Source organism: Ictidomys tridecemlineatus, chromosome 6 (assembly GCF_052094955.1).
Source record: "Ictidomys tridecemlineatus isolate mIctTri1 chromosome 6, mIctTri1.hap1, whole genome shotgun sequence".
Classification (NCBI taxonomy): domain Eukaryota; kingdom Metazoa; phylum Chordata; class Mammalia; order Rodentia; family Sciuridae; genus Ictidomys; species Ictidomys tridecemlineatus.
Window position 1 is genome coordinate 72,458,125 of NC_135482.1, and position 25,252 is coordinate 72,483,376.

A 25,252-nucleotide genomic window follows, 5' to 3' on the forward strand; every position below is an offset into this window, starting at 1 on the left:
GGGGGGGAGGTAAGAAAATAATTATGAAAACTTTTAAAATTGGCTTATCTACTTCTTTGGAAATGCAAGGTGGCATTTTCATAAGGGCATGAACTTTGGGGTGAGACAGAATGCAATTTGAATATCAAAACCACTCACTTGAGGGTGTGACCCCTCAGAGGCACTTACCCACCTCTCTGATTTCCATTTCCTTACCTTTAAAATGGGGAGGGTATACTTATACAGTAGGATGTTATAAGAATTAAATTTGAAAAATATGAGAAATGCACAGTAAAGCCCATCTGTTAATTATGAAGTTGAAAATAATTGTCCATTTACAAATTGTTATTTAGTGAATATTTAGTGATACAATGTAAGCCTGGAGTGAGACAAAAGAGACCCGGTCTCTGCATCCTGTTCTACAGAATTCTTACACAGCATACATATGGGTTTTATGGATTTGTTTCATTTTCAACTTATACGAAATCTATAGCAATGGTATTCAATTTCTTCATAACAACCAGAGCAAGTTTATTAGATAATCTTTGCATATAGGTATGAAAATAGCTGTTTTAAAGAACATTTTCCACAATAGGTAGCCTGAACTTTATGGAATATATCAAATTACCAACAAGATTACTTTCTCTTAAATTCTATTGAAGTTAGAGAGCCTGGAAACTTCAGATGCTCATTTGATTTTTCCATGTTTATTTTTAAAACTAATAAATTATTCTTCTGCAGCCTCTACCTTGCCTTCATCTAATTAGTATTGAGGCACAGGGAAAAGTAAAGTCAGAAAGAAGATTCAAGAGTTGATGTAAGCGTATCTAAACTAAAGAAATTCAAACTAAAGGGAACAGATATGTCTTCTCACATAGCCCATGGAATTCCTCTCAGTTCTTTTATATAAATTTGAGTAGATTATCTTTTGGTGATTTTAATACCCATGTTCAAGCCCATAGTGGGGCATAAAATTTACTTCTAGATGAGACAATGGAAACTTTGGGGTCACACTATCATGAAGCTGGATGTCATGACTACTCATTTAAAGACAGTCTAGCATTGTATGAAATTCCTAAAATTATAGGAAAGATGCAATATGTTTTGGAGATACATACTTGAACACCTATTATCTTACCAATATTTGTGAGAGAATTCTTCCTCAATTCTAGGAAAAAGTATGTATGTGGCCTAAAAGAATAGTAGCTCCTTGAGGAAGGTGAGAGCTGTGGAATACTTAGAAAAACTTCCATCCATCCGTGGTGTGTGTCCCAAGTGGAAGCAGTATTCAGATTCATGTGGCTCCTTATTTAGCAGCCACTATCCAAGTGGTTGTCTTACTTGGAAGTGATTCTGATCTCACATATCTGGTTTTATCTAAATATAGATACAGATTATATCAAAATTTATACTGTACCTCTGTTTTTCTTTGTAAAATAAAATCTCCATCTGACAATGAGGAAACCTCCAAAATTTAAATATACTGGGAATGGTGATAGTAGAATGAAAAAGGAGATTTCTTTAACTGTATTTCACTTAAGTTTTCTGGACAGTCTGACCCATAACATGGCATTATTAAATACTGGTTCAATGTGCTCTTTTAATTTTTATCACTTAGTAAGTTCTACTCTGTTCAGGACACTTTGAACATGTTATTTAACTAGTACAATGCACAATTATGTACCCTTATTTTTATTTATAGAGGCTCACCTATGTCCACCTGGCAGAAGGCAAAATTGGGTACTCCACTCAAACCGCAGTCTAAGCCTACTGCCCTTTTTGGTCTATCCCATGGCTGCTTCCTGAACATCTCCTAATATTGTTAGATAATGCAGTGATCCCACCTCCCTTAAAGTAATGATTTGCAAGTTGGAGATTATTGCAGGTATTTAAAAACTTCTATTGCTACAGAAGCCAAGAATCCTATTCTCCACTGGTTCCAAATGGTGATTCAGAGACATGACTACCTTGGAAACTTTCCCAGGTCTTAAACTAGGGCAAAAAGTCCCATTTGATTTCTCTTTTGATTTGGGGCTATGACAAATGAATGACTCACCTGTTTAACATAGTATCTTGGTACACATGACTTTCTTTCTTACTATGATCCTGAACTTATTTGTTATACTGGAGCCTCACTGCAGGATTCAGCTATCAAAAAGATCAGTGCCTCTCTGTCTCCAACCCTACATACGAAGTTTTTATAAGAAACTGTCTAAATCTATGAATCCCTGGTACCTTAAATGGATCACAACAATCTAGGGTTCTCTTTGCACTACAGGAGAAATAATTTCTAAGATGTTCTGAAAAGGATCAGAAATGTGTAAGGAGTTACTGGCAAAACTGAACACTGACTATTCCAAAGAATGTCTAAGAACAGTGCTTATTCATTTTCTCATCCAGATAGTATAAAATAATTGTAACCTCTTCAGGTTGTATCTGCACAAAATTTCCTTCTTTTAAAATATATATATATATATATATACTCTTGAGAATTGCTTTTCCCAAAAGACTACTTCTTAGTCATAGTTTTATGGTATTGGGACCTGAAATATAAAGTGGTGTTCAAATTCTTTTTGAGTTAAAAAAAATGAATATATATAAAAGTTTAACTTTCATCACTCTGCAAAGAGTTTACAAAATCAACAGAGTAGTTACTTCTTTCCAACCACCAGAAACTCTGGGAAATTTTTTAAGAAATCATTTTGTTTTTATTGAGCAAGTCAATTCCCACACAGAGGATGAGAATTGAGACCCTTGTCAATACCAGCATTTCTAACAGTACTGCCACTCTTCTCTCAGTCACTCATTACTTCAGGTTTTAGAGCCATTATTGCATTTTCTCTCTTCCACTTGTATCCCATTGTCTTTGTATCTCTTGAAACTATATTTTATATAAAGGGATTTGTAAATGCTGAAAAATGATGATATACTAAGTATTTTGAAGTAATTGATAATGGAAGCTTCTAGGGGCCGAGATAAATGTTATGGAAATTAGAAGTTTGAGAGCAAAGAATCATTTTTGATAGAGTATATGTTATCTGGGCTGTTCTAACTCTTGTTCACCTTACATAGTTTTCTCAGGTTGGGTTTTTCATTTAGAGTTTGTCATAGGACTTTTTTTTTCTGTCTTCCTACACACACACATACACACTCTTTTTCTGTCACTATTCTTATAAAATTTTCCCATCCTTTGCATTACCTAGCTTAGTCCATGACATCACCATGCACTTAATTATATATAATAGAAAAAATCAATTTCAAAACCCTTTTTTCCCCCTTTCACTTGCAATATGTAAACTTGTACACAAAGTGCAATTGATTTATTCCAAAGCAGCTCTAGAATCTCTTAGTTCCACTCTATTACCTCTGTCTTAGAAACTCAGGACCTAATCAAAACAAAAGAAAAAAAAGCCCCAAACCTCCAAAGCTAACAAATTTAATCTGCTCCCTTTTTGCAGTCTGACTATAACCTGTGCTGTCATCAAATCTACCCTACCTTTGTTTTTTAATCTTGCATTCCAGATTCAGTAAATGAGACATTATTTTCATGTTTTCCCAGAGTCAACTTTTTTCCTTAAATTTGTTTCCTTGAATGGCTTTAGTGCCTGAAAAAGTCTTGGGGATCTTTTAAGATTCACTCAAAGTGTCATTCCTTGAAACAATTGTGCATAGCTAACTTCTCTGCCCGCTTCTACAAAACTTAATGCACCATGCTGCAATTATTTCTTCACCCGCCTTATTCTCTTGTAACTTTGGGGCTCCTTAAATAGACAATAGAGACTATGTTCTGATTCATCTTCAAATTTCCAAGCACTAAATGCTGTATAATGCAAATTTGGTGCTCAGTACATTTTTGGTGAATGAACTGATTGATGTTCAAAACTATCTTCATTCTATCACTAAACCATACTTTAGATTCTCCACCCCCTGCTGTAGCTCTACCATGTATTTCTTTTTTTTATGCATGCTGGAAAAAGCATTCTCCTGAGAAAATGAAGTGAATGAAATTAGTTTTCCTATTAAATTCCTACTTATTGGTAGACCCATATCAAGTAGTTAGTCCAACATACACTGTAGAGCGCGATTCTGAAATATGGTAAAACAGTCTTTCATATATTCCATATTTGAGAAATGTCTTTGCTAGCTAATTATAGGTCAGTTTTACAATATAGACAAAAAGAAAGTAGAATTTACTTGGAAAAATTTGCTGCACACCAGCAAGTTTCTCAACCTGAGAACTGAGACTCTCAACAATGTATTTTTTTCTCTTGTGAAATTTCTGCCCATGCAGTTGTGAGATGTTAAGCACTATTCAGCATCTTTCTTATTTTATGCATTGATTATGTTTCCACTGTGCAAGAGATATGATCTTGGTCCAGCAATCATAATCTATTACTTTACAGTAATATATTTAGTTAACATTTTAATTGATTATATTAGCTTTAACTGAATCAGAAGAATTTTCCTCTTATGCAGATGGACTCTAGATAATTAAAAGAAAGTAATCTGAGTTTACTTAATTTTTCCTCCCCCAAAGATATTGTGGATTCCTAATGTTTATATAATGGACAAAGCAATTACAGGTTCTTTCCCCTATAATTAACAAACTTTGGTTTGGAGTTGGGGTGCTATAGATCTCACTTCTGCCTATCTGGCTTCACTACTTATTTTGCAACAGGGTAGTTACTTATAGAATGGCCTGGGTATTTCTAAATGTCTTTGTTTTTTTTTTTCTCTTGAGCCATGTCATGTCTCAGAATCAGGTTCTTGTTAATTGGCCATGTGGAATTTTTATATCTGGGCATAGTGTAGAGATTGAGTACATGTTTTGATGTTAAAACTATATCACTTGAATTCTGGATCCTCAGTTTACCAACTATATACAAATTACTTAAACTTTGAATTTCAATCACTTCATTAACAAAATGTGAGAAAACAAAATTATCTAATTGTATTATTGTACCAATTAAAGATACAGCGCACATTACTATTTAAAATATATAATAGCTGTTAGCTCTTCCTGTTATTTTAAGTAGATATATCTGCCCTTGTCAAAAATCTGAGTGACATTCATCTGCAGTGTCTACAGACCAAATTCAAAAGACTTCCACACTGAGGAAGGAAAAGGTATCTATCAGATCCACAGTGAAGGGCACCTAAAAGGTAACAAGAGGGATTTACAGCATCATGTAAGGCAAGCCAGGGGGAATCAGGGTTATGCCACTATAGCTTAACCTTTCCAAGGTTGTTGAAAGCTGGAAACCAACTGAAGTGAAGCACACCCTTCTTTCAAATAAGAGCAGATCCTGCACCGTAATGCCCCTAGGTGGGAAGCAAAGAGGGAAGACATACAAATCACCGCCGAGCAAAGTACACTGACAGGATCCAACTTGTAGATAAAGATGTTTTGTGTTTTAAGTAGTAATGTCAGTTATCATGTGAATGTGACAAAAATCTGTGGATCTGATCAATTTTTTTCTTATAGCCAAATTCTCTAAATTTAAACAGAAGAGAAAGAAAGTTAACTGCCAGACATTCACTCACGTATTTCAATTTAATGAGCCTATTAGTGCTTCTTAGTACTGGCTGCAGGAATGAACCATCTCTCCCCCAGAGATCACAGGTGAGTGACAATAAACCACAATAGTAGTAACATGTGGTGAGAACTATTGCATTTAGGATGCCAAACAGGATGGATGGAAAGGAAAAGGAGGAACAGCTGCAAGTGGTTGCAATAAGGAGCTTCCTAGGGGAGGAGAGACATTAGCTAAACAGATGAGAGGGAGCAGAATACATGAATGTGTTTTACAAATGCCCTTCTAATTGTGAAAAGAGAAAAATAATACTCATGAGCAAATGCATTGCTCAAAAGAGAAAAGTTAATCAAAAGTAATCCTTGATATTCAAAAAGAAGTTAACTCTTATTCTAAGCTATTTATTTATATTAATCATATTTAATATAAAGTTATAGTTAAGTCATCCTGGTATATTAATTTACATTCACTGATTTATAGAACACTCTAAAACAATAAAAACATATAGATGCCTTAAAATATAAGAAAATATTTTATATCATCTTCTTCTTAACCATAAATTTTACAGAATTAAAAAACATATTCCTTTAGAATATATTAAAAAAATTGTTCAAATGTCAGAGAAGTTATTAACCTTGGAAAGGAAACACAATAGAAATGTTCACTACTTATAATAACCCTACTTTTTGGTTTTGAATTTGCAGTGTTTTATTTTGACTAATTGAAAAGGTATGAGAATAAGCCATAAATGACATATTGTGCAGTGACTGCACAGCATATCTGTATAGAAAATATATAAAATTATAGACACAGCAATTTAAAATCAATACATATCTATTAGAATCCATTAAGTTTGCAAAAATATATTCTATAATTTGACAATTTCCAAACCATATAAGACTATTTAAGTACATCTAATAACTAAAGAACTAGTATTTTAAATATGATGTGACAATTGAGAATGTAATATAAAGGGAGGATTCTGTGTGAAACACATTATTCACATGTGAGCATTACAATGTTTATTAGTAACTGCTGAGGATTCATAAAATAACTGCTGTACATTGAGATGAGTGTTTTGGCTCTTGCCAAGAAGTCAGTTATTAAAAAAAGGAAATTTGCTCAAGTTTAAAGTACAGAAAGAATAGCCATTCCTTTCTCTACTAAAGCAGAAACTTTGATCATATTCTCATTGTGATTTTTTTATCTGTTGCATAGCTAACCTTGGCACATACAGTCTATGCTACAGGAAAAAAATGTATTATTTAAGCTATCAGGCACTGACAATTCTTAATTTACACAAAAATACTTAAAAACAAAAGTCTTAAGAAATAATTATAGTATAGAGTTTATTATTGCCTGTGATATGTGTGCTTTTTCTCCTGATAACAATACTCTAACTCCTATCAAAATTTATTACTCAATTAAATTCAAATTTTAGTAGGATAAATCTTATTCCAAGACAGTCAATCAAAGAAGTTCAAACACTACATAGTTACAAATAATTTCATAATAATTTTAAATCCACACTAATTTGGATTTTCCCATCAAATTTTCCCAGAAAAGGGATTCTGTCTACAAAATTCAGATATTCTACAAAATATTCATTTTATATTTCCTTTATCTGATTTGTAAAATATTATTTTAAAAATCAGTGTCTTAGGAAGCTGAGCCAGGGTGCTTGTGAGTTCAAAGTGAGCCTCAGCAACTAAGTAACTTAGCAAGGCCCTAAGTAACTTAGCAAGACCCTGTCTCTAAATAGAATATTTTAAACAAAGGGGGCCCGGGGATGTGACTCGGTGGTTAAGTGCCCCTGTGTTTAATCCCTAATACCAAAAAAATAAAAATAAAATAGAGGACTAGTTAGTGAAGTTCTTGCCTTATTAACAAATTATATTCATTCAAATAAATGAAAGAAAAGGGATTTAAAAAATCAGAATAAAAATATTCTAAGTCAAATTATCCTTCATTTCTTTAACTGAGCTCAATATTCTATGAAAGTGTAATAAATGAACGAATATATTGCCTTTTCTGTAATGATACTTAAATACATTTTAGTTATTTTAAATTTGTTAAAGATCAGTTAAAATTTTTTGATAAAGGCAGCTTTCAATCCTAGGGGGGAAAACAAAGCAAAAAATAACATATGGCTTAAGGGAACTGCAAAACAGTATGTTCCAATGTCAAAATTACCAGTTCACAGAGCAAAGTAATTAACAATCTTCTCAAAATCACTAGAGTTCAGAGAAATGAGCAATCTTCCAAAGGACTAATTCTATTTTATTGTCAGAAAAATATACTCAGTGATAACATAAAGCAGCTATTTGTAGGGGCTGTATAAAAAGAAAAAATATTATATCATTTATATAAACTAAGGTTTTCTCAGAAAACCTCAAATAGATAATGTCACCAAAATATTTGGGACTTGAACAAATGTGAGAACTATGAGGACTATACCTTTCAAATAGAGTGGCATCACTTCTTCTGCATCTAATTTTCCTCTATTAAGTTGGTTTAATTTATGGTTGAGATTTCTCCTTAGATTATAATCTCTTTAATCTTAGAATCACATGTTCTAGTTTTCCATTTGCTATGAAAGTTGTTTCACTAAATACATAAGTGGTTTTTAATTGTGCCCAATTTTCTTCTTGTTTCCCTTTATTTTAGGCATTTCCTTTTTATATTTTACTTGTTCTCATATTTTGGAATATATTCTTTTTTAAAAAAAATATTTTACTAGGGATTGAACCCAGGGGCACTTTAACACTAATCCACAACCCATATCCATTTTTATTTTTTTATTGTGAGACAAGGTCTTGCTAAGTAGCTTAGGTCCTCATTCCTTAGAATTTTAAGTAATAGTTTAAGAATTCTTTTTAGCTTACAGTTAATCATAAAGCAGATACTAGAAATCGGATCCACATATCTTATAGCTCTTGAGGATCAATATATGCTCCTAAAACATTTATGATATAAGTTTTTCATACATTGTAAGGCAATAGTATTTATGTGAAGAGGTTTATTTTTGTTGTTGTTTTTGTTTTTGGTAATGAAATGGAAAAAAAACAAATACTGAATCAAAATGCTATGTGAGGTTCTTTGGAGAATAAAATAAATATTTACTTAAGATATATGCTGGCTCATTTTAAAAAGGCTTTGCAAGAGTTTACAGAAACTAAGAGAGCTTGAAAAAAGAAAAAAATAAATATTGAGAGAGTGAAAAATAAAGTTAGGAAAAGTAACACAAAAGAAAAAAATAAAACCAAAAGAGCAATAATATCAACAAATGTTATTACTAATATTGTTAATATTTAAGAAGTGCTTCAGGCATCCCAGGTAACTTTAAAAAGCGTTCTATATATATTTATTGATTTTTAATTAAAATACGCAATGCTGCATATATTTAGATAAAGGCATATTGCAGATTTGGTTCTCAGCTTTGGCCAGATTATGCACACAGAGAAAGAGATCAGTAATCAAGGTCATCATCCAAAATATAAAAACAAATAATGCTTCAGACAGAATGTTTGAGATGATGAAGACAGTAAAGATAAGGGGTGGGGCAGAACCAAGAGCAGGACAGTATAATAAGAGGAAATATTTCAAATAATGCCAGAGAACAGACACCGTTTGAGGGATAATCAAGTAGGGCAGGTATCCAGAATAACAATCTATAATGTTTGCCAACAATCTATTTAAAATGCAATAAATTAGGAAGTTATCAGAGTGTGCTTTCCCCGGAGTTCTTTTAGATCACGGCACTGAATTGAAGATTAATATTGGTAACCTATTTAGAGATTATATGTGTTAGGGTTTAGACATGAGGTATTCCATAAAAGCTCATGTGTGGAACAATGCAAAAATTTTCAGAGGCAAAATGATCAGATGATGATGTATGACTAAATCAGTAGATTAATCCATTGACATCGACTAACAAGGTGGTATTTTAGGCAGGTAGGGTGTGGCCGGGGAAGTAGGTCACTGTGCATGTGCCTTTGAGGTTTATATTTGTCCATGATGAGCCCAGCTCTCCTCCCCACCTCTACCCTTATTTCTCTCTCTGCTTCCTGTTTGCCATGTTCTGAGCTGCTTTCCTGCTCCATGCCCTTCCACCATGATGTTCTGCATCACTTTAGGCCAAGAACTATGGAGTCCAGAACTATGTACTGACCCTCTGAAACTGTGAGTCAAAATAAGCTTTTTTTACTCTAAGTTTTTGTCAGGTCTTTTGGTCATAGTGACAAAAAGCTAACTAAAAGAATGTGTATGATGAAAAAGGCTCCTATTCAAAACACTCCAGTAAGTAATATCTCAGATGCCTGTAGAGGAAAATGGACTATTCACAGTACTTTTGTAATGTGGGTGCTTACATGGGATACATGTGGAAGAGATGACCTGTTTTAGAGTCTGGATATAAGAGGTCCTCTGCACATCCTTTCTTGAAGAACTCATCCTCTATTTAAAGGGATTAAATAGAGGATGTAAAGGGATTTCATGTCTCCTCATATAATAATAAATAATATATTATTCTAATATTAGCTATTTATTATCCTGAATCATGGTGCTCCTTTCTCTGGGTTTAGCCCTACTAGAGAGACATTTCAATCATGGCTCTTTAAAAGCATATTGTGTAGTACAGCAAAATAAATCTTCAACAATTTTAGAACACTGTAACATGACAGTAGATTTTGTGTGACTACTTTTTGGTTTTGTTTATTCTCTTTTTTTAGTGTTTCCTCATGTTAAAGCAATACCAAATATCAAAGTCAGTAACAGTCAGTAACATCTGAACTGCCCGCAGAGGAGGATTATTTAACTAATTTTTGTATTGATGTTCTCAATCTAAACCAATACCAAGTGTCAAGAGAATGGTGTTTGGTGTTTGGGCGGGTGGCTAAATTTAAATGTTTGAGTGGAGCGAACAATCATTAGCTGGATAAATGCTAACTGTGGTCATTCTGTTGAGAATGAATGGTAGGGTGTTAGGAAGAAAGGGAAGAGAACCATTAGATGGCTGGTACAACAGTGCTAGAGGCAAAATGTGAGGGCTGGGCATGATAGAGCAGAGGTGGATGTGTCTGGATATATGCTAGATGTGGACAGATGTGGACATGAAGAATATGATAGAGGATAGAGAAAAAGTAAAGTCATGGCTGTGGTGACTGCTGAGTCAAAAATTTTAGAAGTTCTATTATTAGGAATGAGAAGAAAGATAGGAAGAGGAAGTCAACGCTAGAATGTGTGAGATGATGAAGACAGTAATGATAAGGGGGAGGGGTAGAAACAAGAGCAGGACAGTAAAATAAGAGGAATATTTCAAGAACCTGTGAAGACATAAAAAATGGAAAGATCATCTACATCTATATTGAAATCATCAAAATGTTTCAAGAAGTAATCTGGAGAGTGTAACCATGAATGGGTACTAAAGTCTTCAATGAATGAATAGGAGAGCCCAAGAGCTTGTAGAAGGTTCATAGAAAACCTCAACAAGAGGAAATGGGCAGGTGAATTGAGGCTTTGAGATGCCAAACAGGCCTTCTGCGGCTGGAGAGGAGAATGTCCTGAAGGAAGCAAGAAGGACTTGGCTATGGAAGGAGCATCAATAAAACTGGGCAAGGCAAATGTGGTGTCTGAGCTGAGACCACTTAGGTGATGAGAAGGCTGAAGGACAGAAGCATAAGCAAGAGGAACAACAGAAAGTCTGATTGGGGGAAACGTAGAAAAATGGTTATAGTTGAGATAAAATATGAGGAACAAGCTGGGAAGAGTTAAGCATCTTAGAATAAAATGCTTAAGTTAAGATTTTTTTTAAAAAATTTGAAGTTAGTAATAATATTAAGATTTTTAGGCATTCTTAACCTATTTGGTGTGTCATGGACACTGTTAGTAGTTTGTGAAACTGAGAATATTGGAAATATTGCTTTTATATGAATAAAATACAATATAGAGCTAAAAGAAAACCAATTATATTGAAGTGCACTTATACAAAGATTAGAAAGTCAAATATATGTTTTCTAGCACATTATAATAACATGTTTATTGGCATATTTAAATAATGAGACCTAGAACTAGGTCTAATAATATTTTGAATTGCTACATCAACAGTTCAAATAAGTTATGAGACTATATTCAGTTACTCTTGGTGAAAGTGATTTTATATTTGAAGGAATGTTAAAGTTCTACTAGAAATTATTGAACTTTACAATGTAATTGTTTTCCTCATTCCAATTTCAGGGACTACTCAAACTCTAATTCACATTCTGGATGTGGTCCTGTTGAGATTGTGATTATAAGTGGGTCGTTGAGAAAGGGAAGAGGATAAGATCCTCAGGAAGGAGAAGGTCAATGAATTGGGAGGCCAGGGCATTATTGGAGGAATCACCTACATCTATATCAGTATTCTAAGAATTTGCCACGAGCAGGCATAGCTGGACTCTGAAGTATCTCTGGGCTTAGTGTCTTGTGGAGCTACTCCTCCATAATCTATACACCTGGGAATGGTCTTGGTTCTCTGTGGTGCTTGGATTTTGGTAAGAGTCAAGTGTGCAGGGTCTGATGGTAGAAGTAAGAAAACTGGCTGGAGAAATTCATACTCTTGAAATAAGCTCCAAATTATTTATTTACTTTTGGTCTGGCTCTATAAAATCTTACTCTGGAATGCCATCTGCTTCACTGAACTGCTTCCATACTGTGCATGGCCCACCAAGAGGCCCACCTTCTCTCCTTACCAGAATATGGGAAGTACTTTGAGCCCTGAAAATTCCTTCATAAATCATCAAAGCTGGTCCCTAATGTAATATCGAATGGACCATTTAGATTTGTTGGCATATTACTTTTCAGTTTAAGTGTTTTATGCTCCTCTTATGATAGCATTAAAGTTTTTAGTTACATTTGTGAGAAATTTCCAGGCTCTTATTTTTTAACAATGATAAATTCATTTTCATTTATAAACATTTTTCACATTATGTTATAATCAATTCATGTCAAATCTCAGGAGAGAAAATTTAAAACCCAACTCCCCTTCTCAACATAGGCAATTATCCTTATATTTTCCTAAGATGGCTATAAAGTTTCTGAGGAAAATGAATTTTGAAATAGTATTTTTAATAGTTTTTGCATACATTGATTACAGACCATTTAATTGCTTTACTTCACATATTTATTGATGCTGTTTCAATACAGAATACAAAGTAATAAAATGATGATTTGAGGGGAGGAATAACTATCCTGATATTACATCTTTAGGAATATAGGCTGTTTCTAATCCTTCTGAGTATAAAGAAGAGATATATTAATATTATTTTGTGCCATTAATATATTAACTTTTACAAATACAAATGTGAGCTTGTTAATAATTACAATTAGATACCTAAGATATATCATTATATAAGATTATCCATTTTCTCATTACCAATATTTGAAGCAAATTATTATCCATAATCATTTTGAAAACTTTACCGCCAAATTTCTCATAGTTTGGTATTATACAAAGTGAGACAACCAAATTACTATTTAGTGAACCTGGAATTTTTCTGATACTCAAGATTTACAGAAACAAAACTTATTTATGAATCAAAGTATCTCCTTTAGGCTCATTTCCTATAACTTGTTTGATGCAATTATACTGTTTTAAAATGGTAAATTCTTCTAATTTCCAATCTGGTTTTCTAAAGCAGTGATCATATGAGTCACTGCTCATGCGAGGGACCAATTTTAGTTTCTTTAGTAATATTCCTTCCAGACTACACATTCACAGTGTATCTTTCTGATTTCAGTGCACACCCCAAAATGCAGCTTTTAAAGGGAAAGTATTGTCTCAAAGACTTCAGTATTGTAAAATATCTAATCAAAAATAGAAAACAAAACAAAAAAAACTTTTATAATTTTCTTATAGTAGTAATGACTGAAACTGTTCCTTAAATATGTCTCTTCACTTGCCTATGTGAATATTTGAATACATCCAAATGTCTATTTGTAAAGGATAAACTTGTGTTTACTTACTTTGTTTGGATTAGAGTTCTTTCAGCTTAAGTGTTGACATAATCTTGGATAACTTGCTCAGTATTATAAATTCTTATTTTAATCTCAGCACCTACACTTATTGGCCATACCTTATTGCTCAAACTAAAAATAACCCTGCCTTTTGAAGATAATGTCCTAGCATATCCATAACTTTCCAACCCTCTTCCTCTGAGTTTTTACAAAGTTGATCTCTGACCTAATTCCCTCTTTTTCCTCACTTTTAATATTAAGCAGAAATCTTTTTCCTCTCTGCTCTCTTGTTTATCCACTGTTCATTTTTTGTTGTTGTTGTTGAGATATTCTTTCTCCAGAAAGGTTTTGTCATCCTCAGATCAACAGTAAATATTGATCATTTGGGGCAATCATAGAAATTTCATTCTATTAATTTAGGGATAGACTTATGACTTGGTTCTGAATATCATGGGAGAGCGTTTTTGGAGTGGCTTTTGGGAAAGATCCATAATTTTAATATTGACTTTCAAAAGATATGGAGCCTCTTGTTCATGGTATTAATTATAATATCTATATGTGAGGGATAATCCCTAATGCTTCTTCAGCATTTTGCATAAATGGACGCTTTTGAATAAGGCCAATACTGGGGCCTCTCAAGTGGAGAGAGAAGAAAACCTGTTTCATGATTATATTTTTGAGACCCTGATCATATCAGGACTAATTGTATCTATTTTCTCAAATAATTTTGAATTGAGAATTTATGACTGACCACCAAAATTGTTGTGATTGTATGCAGACTCTGTTTTGCTCTTTATTCTTTAACTAGAAGTTATGAATCTTGGTTTTCCTTGATCTTCTATTATATCCTATTATTCTGAAGTTCTCTTTAATTTTCCTATTGTCAGTAAATGGTTCTGTTTCATGAATCTGTTGGTCATGTTGGTATATGATTCTTCTGGTCAATCTAAATGTTTAGTCATACCAAATCCCCAAACTTCTCTCATCAAATCATCAAAAAATACTTCTGGGTCTTCTTTCAAATAATCTTGAATAATACTGCTTCTTCCATCTTCTACTATTAGCACACTAGTCAAAGCTGATTTCATGTTTTGCTTGGACTATCATCACTAGGCTCCTCACTACCCTGTTTCCAGAGATGCACAGAAATTTTTCCCACCATTCACAATATGTCTGCTTCCTAGCATATGCTTCTCAAACTAGTGCTCAAAGCTTCTGAAAGACAAGTGAGACTCTGGGTGCTCCCTGAACTGTGAGCTAACCATCCACTACTGGAGCAAGGCTGGGTCATTCACAGGGTGAGGTTACTAATCATCAGGGCTGTGCATTTCTTCTTGAAGTCTAATTCACAAGATATTACTTTATATAAAACCTTTCCTTCATTTTTCTTTCTTGCCACAAAACTAGGAATTCTGTACAGGTGTTGGGGAAAGGCTTTGAGATGTCACAATTCACTGAAAATAAAGGTGATTCATATTTAGAAGTGACATAAATTAAGCTATTTGTGAACCTAGATCTATGTAGACTAGATTTATCCACTTGAAATCTCAACATGAGCATGCACAAAATATAAAAGAAAACCAAATATCTGGCTATATCAAAATGGTTGCAGAGATAGCATTCCTCAATAGTATCTAATTGCCTTTATTGAAAATGTAAATTTATTAAATTATGATGATGGATTTATAAGAATGGCATTCAACTGTAGTATTACTGTCAAATAATATGCATTCACAATATTCACATGGTCACTTTATTCATAGAAATCTACTTCTCCTGAAAGATAGAAGACTTTTACAAAGTTGCTGATGTAGGGATCACTGAATCATATATAGTATCCTGTCATAAGGAAAGCAGGATAAAGTAAGCTTAAAACCACCATATGTATTACCTTCCCTTTCCTTCCATTTAGAGCTTACCATGTAAGACTAGAAGCTCAGAACTTTGGGTTTGAAAATGCCTATAAAAGACATCGCAAGGATGATGACGTCAATATTGCACTTTCATTTAATAACATGTGAATTAACTATAAACATTCAATCTGTCACCTTGTCACTTTTATAGTGCACTATTTAGGCACCAGAGAAGGGCACATGGGAATTAAGGAGTTAAATGTCCGAAAGTTCTAATCATAAAATGATTTTTTTACCCCTCTTTCTTCGACTGGAGAGTAAAGGACAAACAAAAGACAAAACATGTTTTTCATCACAGTGTTGAAGTCAGTGGCTATGGTTATATAGTTTAACTTAATAGCTTGGAGTTAACAAAAATAGTAGGTTAAATGTTTATATTACATCATCTGCGGTAACATCAGGATAAATTACAGATTTATTAGAAGACATAAAGTCCACAAAATAAATACACAGTAACTTTAAGTCAAATGGAAAAGAGGGCCTGTTCTTTTAGTATCCACCCTAGACTTCAATCACCCCATCTTTCTGGTGTAAAACATCAATATCTTTTAATCATCTTATGGCAATAAGCCCTGCAGTTCCTCTCCTTACTTCTAACTGCCTGGCTGTATATATTTTCCACAATCACCAATATGATTTTTGCAAGTGAGAAAATCGGATCATTTTAATCCTATGTCAAAGGTATCATATGACTAACTATTTCTGTCCTTAGGAAGAAGTCCAGCCTCTGAAATGTCCTTAAAAGTCCTCCTTGGTTTGGCTGAGGTATCTATTGCCTGTTTGAAACTAATTAAAAAAAAATAAGGGCTTAGAATAGGCACGCTTACACATAAATGATAAATGTATGGTTCTCTGTGGATATTTATGAACAAAGATCCTTGTTATCTGATAGCCTAAGTTTTATAGCAAATATGAATTAAACCAAATTAGCTTACTTAAATCAATACTCAAAACACTATAGCTATCTGTACATTCTCTTAATTTAGCTCCTAATGATTAGAAACAACTAAAGGTTATAAGAAGACAATTCATAATTTCTTAGAGATTTTTTTTTTGTGATGAAACATTTGAGGTATTACATTTGTCTTGATGTGCACTGTAAATATTCCATAAGGAATCATGTAAGACAGCAAGTAGTATTTAGGGCAGAAAGAAGTAGAATTACAGATTACTATGCCTAGTAAAATTTCCAAGACTCAAATTTGTAGATCAAAGACTCTTCAAAGACTCAAATTTGTAGATCAGCACCTGACATATAATGCCTGTACCTAATGGGGAAATATATCAATTTTTCTGAAGATCTAACCATAGCTTTAAGTTGCCCAAATTATTCTTGTAACTATATTTTTCTCTATGTGGAATTCATAAATGATTCAGCATTCATTTACTAAATGCTGTTACATGCCAAATAGTTCCCTAGGTGCTAGAGATCCCCAAGTCGAACAAAGCAGATAAGAGCTTGCTCCCATAGGGCTTAGATTCAGGAAAGACTGGAGAGAGACAATGAATAACTGTTTGATTTTACTACGCACTGAACACTTTTAAATGGTTATAAATATTATGAAGAAAATAAGACAGTGTTGTGATATGTGACTAACAGTTACTCAGAGTGAGGGGGCACAGCAAAAACTGGGGGTGATAATCTCAGAGCAGAAACAAAATGGTAAGAAAGAGCCTGGGTTGCCAAAATGCAAAGATCTCCAGGCAGTAGGTGGAGCAAGTACAATGCCTCAACCAGGAGTGACACCTCTGTGTCCACGTAGATATGGAGGTCAGTGGAGAAGGGAGAAATCACTTAATGGAGATGAGTTTGGCCAGGTCACACAGGGCCTAAGGGCCATGAGAAGGAACTTAGACATTACTCTATGGGACCTCTTTCTAAGAGGAGACTCACATGATTTGAGTATGTTTGAAAAGACCTCACTGAGTGTGCATACAGTCAACTGCAGGAGACTAAGATTGGAACTGCAGTAAGACCGGAGAGGAATGTAGAAATGTAAAGACCTTAGCAGGTTTTAAGTATGTGAACTGAGCCCACTGTACTGTATCTAATTGTATATTTGTTGAATGAATGAATTAATAGCAAAATGGTTACAAACATTAAATCTAGCAGCATATTAAAATTCTTGGCTACATATTTTGTACACAAAACTGCAATAAAATATTAAAGTATTAAAATTCTTCAAATTTGCAGGAAGGTTTAACATTTCCAGCTACATGCTTTTTTTTCATTACAAATAAATTAAGCAATTTGCAAATAAATCCAAACTCAAACAACAAAATACTAAAATGTTACTATTCCCTAAATATCTGACATTTCATAATGTTAATTCTACAGTTTCTTTGTGCACTTACAGTTGGACTAAGATAAATAATAGAAGTTTTGCAAGTAAGAATTGTCCATTAGTTAGGAAACAGAGAGGGATGTCAAGGGGAGAGGAGAGAAGGGAGAGGAGAGGAAGGAAGGGAAGAAGGGAGGGAGGGAGGGGAAGACACCAATTATGTTTCTAAACAAGCATACAATGTATCTTCTATACATAGGCTATTTACACTGGAATGTCCAATTACTTCTATGGCTTACTGAAATTGGCCCATACCACCTTTTGAGAGCCAACTGTTATGTTTTCAGGAACTTTATGAGCATTTGTTAAAAACACCATTATTAAAAGTCAAATTAAATAAACTTATTAAAAAACTTAAAACAAAGGTAGTAAATATTCAAAATCCATCACCTCCTGATTATTTTACTACTCTTCAATGTCACCAGTGCTCTTGAAGTTATGGCCCTCACATCTGCAGAGGGTAGTACTTTACACTTAGTGGGTACTGAGTAAAATCATGTGGGAAACTTGCAATCAGACATGGTGAGAATATTTACACCACAGATGTAAACAAAGGGCTTTCCACTATCCACAGAAAGTCTGTTATTGAGCAATTACCAACATATCACTTTTATAAACATGTTGACATTGCTGGCTTGGCTATAGCATTACCAGTTACAGACTGTGAGTCCAAATCCCAGAAACTACATTCAGTTTAAACTGAGGAATGAATGCCAGATTAAAAAAAAAATGAAGGTGTTGGTTATCATAGTTCAGAATATAGAAAAAGCTTCAAAAACAAAATGATACCATTTTCTTTTATCAAATTTGTAATGACTGAAGAGAAAGACAATAATGTTAGAGTATTAAGTGAAAACAAACACATTAAATGACATAGGAATATAAACAGATAAATGTTTTCAAAGAACTGCAAAACGAAGGAAAATTTTAGTTTCATTATTTAAATTTAACCTGTGGAAAAATCAGTTTACAAACATGCTCTCAAAAACTGATCACTTATGATTGGAAAAACTGAACGGAGTAGAAGTGCTTAAAAGAATATTATGTGTAATTTTAAATAAAATTTTCAAAATCTTGAGTGATAAACAGAATATTTGTGTAACAATCAATGAAAGGTAGATATGGCATTTAATAAAGTTAAAACATAAAATTATATATGTACATAGAGTAACTAGAAATAAATTCAATTAAACATTAACTATAATTATTACAGGGTACTTTGAATATGAATGAACATTTTCTGTTACTTTTAGATTTTTCGAATTTCTAAATATTCGAAAAAGGCAAAATATTAATGTTTAAAATTAAAATGAAAAATTTAAATTCACTATTCAATAAATTTTTGATTTGAAAAAAGTATGCATGTGTTATGGTAAATTGCATGAAAATGTAGCAAATAGGAAGATAGTACTTAAATTATTGAATTGTCTGATATTGTGTTAAGGATGTGTTATTGGTTTAATACATCACTACTCTTATAATCCAGTTATTCCTGTCTGATTTAGCATTATCTAGTATTTCATATTCTCTCATAAAATTCTCAAATTAACATTAGTTTTAATTCAGTTCAATGAAACCATGAAGATAAAAAAGTCTCAACTATTAAACAAATCATAAGAGTGCGATCAAAAAAGAGAAAAAAAACCCTCTGTCTCAAATATATATTCAAAATTAACCAATGATGTGAGAAAAAGAGTTTGCAGAAAAAAATAGGCTAACACAAAAGGAAACAGAGATCAAGGTACAGGATCTGTTTTATTATCATATCAACATGGGCAGACAAGAAAAAGGAGTTGTGTAGAGAATTAAAAATCATTCTTTAGATTTCCTTTTGATATGAGAGAAGTTTGGATCTTATTAAATTATGGTCTAGAATTTAACCATTTTAATATCTTATATTTTAAAATATTTGGTTTGAAATCACAAATAGAATCTATGTAAGGTACGAAATATAATTGTAGTGGCTGGGGTTGTGGCACAGTGGTAGAATGTTCACGGAGCATGAGTGAGGCACTGGGTTCCATCCTCAGCACCACATAAAAATAATAAGTAAAAAAAAAGTATTGTGTCCATCTACAACTAAAAAGAAAAAGAAAAAGGAAAACATGATTGCATTCACATACCTAGTATATAGTAATTATCACAATCAAATTAATACATCTATAACCATCTGTGGTATATGTTAGATCCCCAGAATTTGTTCATTCTATAACTGAAAGTTTTTAACTATGCTTTGACATCTAGATAATAATCAACAAGCTCATTGTATGTTGTAACTTTACTTTTGTGACACATAAGGAAAAAAATATCAAGTTTCAGGTTTCTTTGATAATTCAAAGCTACTTAGGGACATGTTGATAGTGGTATGAATATCAGTTCTACCTTTACTCTTGGGAAGCCATATGGCATAGAAACTTACAAGTATTTAACTGAAATGACTGGCTTACCTGAAATTTTGACTTGAGACACCACTCCATCTCCCCCATCACTGTGTGCTCGAACCTCTACAACATACTCTCCATCTCTGGGAATGGGAACCTCTATGGAGTGTTTATGAGTTGAATACAGCTTGCCATCATGCTGTCCATCAGGTCTATAGAGTACCTGATAAAGTCCAAAGACATTCCTATTAATAAATTCAAACTAATTAGCAAATTCCCTAATACTAAAATCGGAATGAAAGTACTTACCCTTGCATTTATTAAAAACAAACAAACAAACAAAATACATTAGCACTTTCACACCTGGAAAAATTTAATGTTATTTTCAATTCACAGAACTTGATTTCTGCTTCTGGGGGAAGATTTTACAAGAGGTTTGCCATCAGAATCTGAATTTTATTTTTTGATATAATAGAAAACAAAGAGATCGGAATTATATGTCTTTTTAAGGGAAAAAACATAAAATGAAAGTTCTTTCAATATATTGAAATAGTCTAAACATACTCTCTCTTACTTTAACTTTTTTTCATACTATTCCTAAAATTTAGTCTCTGATAAATGTGAAATATATGATAGCATGTGATATAGAGAATATATAGTAACAATCTTTTCTCTTTTACTTTGCTGTGTGTTTAGCAACACTAAAATAAACATTGTCAAACAAAACTGAATTCATTATGTCTTTCCTCATCAAGCTATAATTATTCTAGCAATTATATTCTTTAAAAAACAGTTATTTTATGTATCTTGATCACTTAACATAGCATTTCCTTAAAATTCCTTGAAGATGTTTTCTCATTTCAAAAAATTTCAGACTATGCCATCTAATGTTGCTATACAGGTAAAATAAGAAAGCTGAATGGAATTCACTGAAATGGCAAAAATTACACACATCAATAAACATCTGTAAGAATGAAACCTATATGAGGAACATTTTAGTACTCTTGCATACCTTATATCCCGTCACTGTAGATTCATTTGATAGAGCAACAACATGATCCCAGGTGATTATGTAGCGTGAACCAGACCTTACTGAACTGATGATTCTTGGTGGCTGGCTAGGAGCTGTGGAAAGCAGCAATAGGTAATCAGTGGTCACCATATCCAAACTCAGGTCTGCAATCTCATTGCATCAGGAAGTATACTACTGATGATAGCAATGATGACAACACCACCACCACCCAATTTGGAAAAGTGCTTCCTATAGTGCCAGAAAGACACTAGGCTAAGCACTTGATAGCCATGATTTCTTTTAGTGTAAAGTAGAGAATATAACTATGTTGTATTCTTTTCTCTCACACTCCACTTGAGTTTCTTTCTCCACCACTTTTTTGCAACTGCAATTTTCAAGGTCACCAGTCACCTCAAGTAGGCCAAATCTAATGTCGCTGTCCTATTCTTTTCAAACTTAACATCCTTGGAATAGTTCACAGAGCTGTACCACTTTTCTTTTTCTTGAATCTCTTGTTCTTTTCTTAAATGCATGGTATCTTCCCTTGATATTCTTTCTACCTTGGTCAGAATTCTTTCTCATTAATTTTCATGACCTAGATTGAGGTCTTCTGTTCAACTTCTAAATGATGTCATTACTTACAACTTGATCCTACACATCCTTCTCTCCTCTGTGTCTAAATCTTTCCAAAGTACCAAAATCAAGTCAATGGTTTTAAATACAATTCTAATTATAGCCCTCTTTTCTCTCTTGGACTTCTAGACAGATGTGCCCAAATGCCTATCTCTACTTGAACATCTGGAAGACTTCTTGAGTGTAATGTAACCAAGATGGAACACTTGTTGTGTACCTCCAAACCTGCCTCTTGAAAGTCATTCCTATTCTTTTTTTTTTTTTTTTTTGAATGACACAACCAAATTCCCAATTTGTAAGGCAAAAATTTATTCAGACCAGCTATCTCACCCACGGCAACGCAAATTTACAGGAAAAAGTCAACTCTACCTACAGAGAACATACTACTTCTGTCCTCGTTACCACTCCATGCTAGCCAACCACAATCCTCCTCAACTATTGATATGGCCTTCTGATTGGCTTTTCTGTTTTCTCTTAACACTAATCATTTTCTACCCAAAAACCAGAATGATATTTTTTTAATTACTCTCTGCCTTAAAATCTTGCAATGTATTCATACAACACATAGAACCCAAACTTCTTCCTGTGGTCTGTAAGATCCTCCATAGTTTGACCCTAGGGCACTTCCTTTTCCTCACTTCATAACCTATGCCCTGGCTCTATTGGTCTTTCTTCAGCTAAAAAAAATTAAAAATTTATCAGAGATTTTGTTTGATTGTTTGTCTGTTTCCTTCAAGGTCTGGCTTAGTTAGTCTCTTCTGTATTCTTACCACTTAGAACAGTGCTGGGTACATAGTATATTTCTGATGAATGAATTAATGGAAACAACAACAAAGGAATGTGTGCTTCTTTTGCAATTTATAAAACTGAGGTTTAAGGAGGTCAGACAATTTTTCTTTTATCACACATTTGCTAAGAGGCAGACTATATCTTAAACCCACGTTTGACACCAAAGTCTGTCTCTTACCACTATATTCCATAGTCTCATTAGGAGCTTCTCTGTCTCCAAGAGCATTTTATAAATTTTCAAACCCTAGTACTAACCAAACCTAGGCATTCTTGCAAAAGTCCCTAGAGTCCTGTGTGTGAATTCTTCTTTTTCATATATTCAACCTGGATTCAGGAAGAGAGATATCAGGGTAAATCTGAAGAGACTGGAATGACTAGAAACCCTGAGGAGATTAGGTGGTCTTGATATATGAACAATGGAAACATACAGTAATATGAGAGTAAAAGAAATGCTACTGAGATTTAACTTGTATTTGCTTTGTGTAGTGATGGTTTATATATCAAGCATAGAAAAATGAGCAGAATTTTAATTTTCTGATGCTTTGAATACATTTCTCTAAAAAATTTTAAATTAATAAATACAGAATGCAAACAAATTACTAACCTAATGGTACAAAACTTGAAGTAGTCTTTACAAAGGGAAGCTGTTTAATTTTATTGCTTTAATGGAACCTTAAATGTATGAAGACATCCTTCACATTTTCTTCAATATCCACAACTAATAATGCTTTAAATGAAATCATGTGTTATTGTAAAAGATATCACTGGAAATCAAACTTTCTCCCACAATAAGATAGGAAAGTTCCTTCAAATGTCCCTATTTTATGGCTGAATCCAGTGAGAGTTTTTGAAAAGGCTAAAAAAGACACTCACGTGCTTTCCTGGTGAAGGTCTCAATCACGTCACTTGGAGGGCCACACCCTGCACTGTTGCAGGCTCCAACCTCCACAAAGTACTGAGTGTCAGGCAGAAGATTCTCCAGTCTGGCTGAGTACTCTTGACTGGTGACCTGAACTCGGTGTGCAGCTGCTTCTTTGTCATGGGCGGCCCAATACCGAATCTGCAAACATTGAAGAGTAGTAATATTTTTACCATAACCCAGATTCTTCAATTGTGAGAAGTTCTTTTCCATTGGTTCTGTTACACTGATGTTGGTTGAGCATCATATTCTCAAGTGTTACATTACAGTCTTACCTTTCTGTCAGTCTTAGAAAATGGCAAGGTACATATGCAGTTCTGATGAAAGCATCAGGAGCAAATCAAAGCCTCACTTCATTGGTTGAAGAAGTTTTTACACTGACCAAAATGAGACGTAGAGAAACCAGATCACAACACATATGACTTATCTTCAATCTATAAAAGTGATCTCCTTGGAAATAATTGCCACAATAATTTTTTATCATTTATTTCCTGCTTTATTTCTGTTATGTGGTTTCAGACTTGTTATGAGTCACTGATAAAGCAATTTGACAGGAGTACAACCTTGTTTGACAAAAGCAGTCAATATGTGGCCTAGAATATGCCCAAGTAAACTTTCTTGTAGTTTCTTTCAAAGTTTGCATGTAAAATTGTTTCCTTCCAATCTTTATACATGAATCATAAAGAAATATACCAGATAACTTGATAAACTTTATAAACTTAATTTTTAAAATGTGTCCATGTTATGATTAGAAATAATGACTTCTGCCAAAGGATTATAGTCTTCCTGTCTCTTAGTTTAAGAAAATTTATAAATTATAATTTAGATTCTTCAAATATAGGCTTTTGGGGGGAGAGGGCACAGTAATCTATATAATTAAACCTAAAGTTTAAGTTAAAAATAGTTGTTTATAAATATGTTGGTATTTTATATAGTATAGATTCCCATTTATAAAATTATGAGATTTTAATTTCACAATTAGTTCAAAATCCTAGATAAAAATTATCTAACATTAAAATAATCCTGAACTTTTCATTCACATAAATACATATGAAATCATATAAAATGGAACAGGATGATCCAAATTCAAGATGCAAGATCCCCAAATAAGCTTTATACATAGAACAAGCACATTTCTGAATAAGATTACTGTTTATTTATTCCTCTGCAATGTTTTTATTTTGTTTACTAATGCTAAACTTTTCTGGTACAATAGTATATTTTCTAATGACTGTAACAGACACTCCTTGACATTTTCATCATCAGACCAGAAGGAAATTCTCAGACTGAGAAAGGTACACAGAGGTTGGGAAAGCAGCTGTTAGCTGGCAGAAACTTCCTGGTCTTCTAGATAGGACAAGAGTCTTCTGGTGGAGGCCTGGGTTTCTCAGGCTCTAAGAACACTCATCTGATCAGAAGCAAAAGGCCTCGATCTAAGTGAGTGGTTAAGACAGACAATACATAAGGTCTATTCCTTACTAAGCAGAAGAGAAATAAAATGAACATTTAGGTTCTAAGGAAATGCCAGGCACTGCATTAGGATCATCCACACACACTGTCTTCTCAACAAACATCTGATGGTCGAATTTACCCCATCTTACAGCAATTACAATGGAGGCCTCCGTGATTCCTGAATTTTTATAAATGTGCTTATTGACTGAGATGCATACCACATTTTAAAACATCTTTCCTTTAGAAGAACCCAGTTTAAAGAGGAGAAGTTTTTGAACCAGGTGACTATAATGAAGGCAGTTTCCA

The 25,252-nt window shown here is 33.4% G+C and overlaps 1 protein-coding gene across 6 annotated transcripts in view; it reads right to left on the minus strand.

Annotated features, from left to right (window-relative positions):
* Nucleotides 1–25,252, minus strand: part of Cntn1 (contactin 1) — a 343,238-nt gene that overhangs the window by 17,322 nt on the left and 300,664 nt on the right. For all 6 annotated transcript variants that reach the window (XM_078014880.1, XM_078014877.1, XM_078014881.1 and 3 more), the window contains 3 exons: nucleotides 23,449–23,635; nucleotides 21,154–21,266; nucleotides 20,208–20,364 (listed from right to left, as the gene is read on the minus strand). In XM_078014880.1, coding sequence (XP_077871006.1) covers nucleotides 20,208–20,364; nucleotides 21,154–21,266; nucleotides 23,449–23,635 — 457 coding nt within the window. The remainder of the gene's footprint in view (nucleotides 1–20,207; nucleotides 20,365–21,153; nucleotides 21,267–23,448; nucleotides 23,636–25,252) is intronic.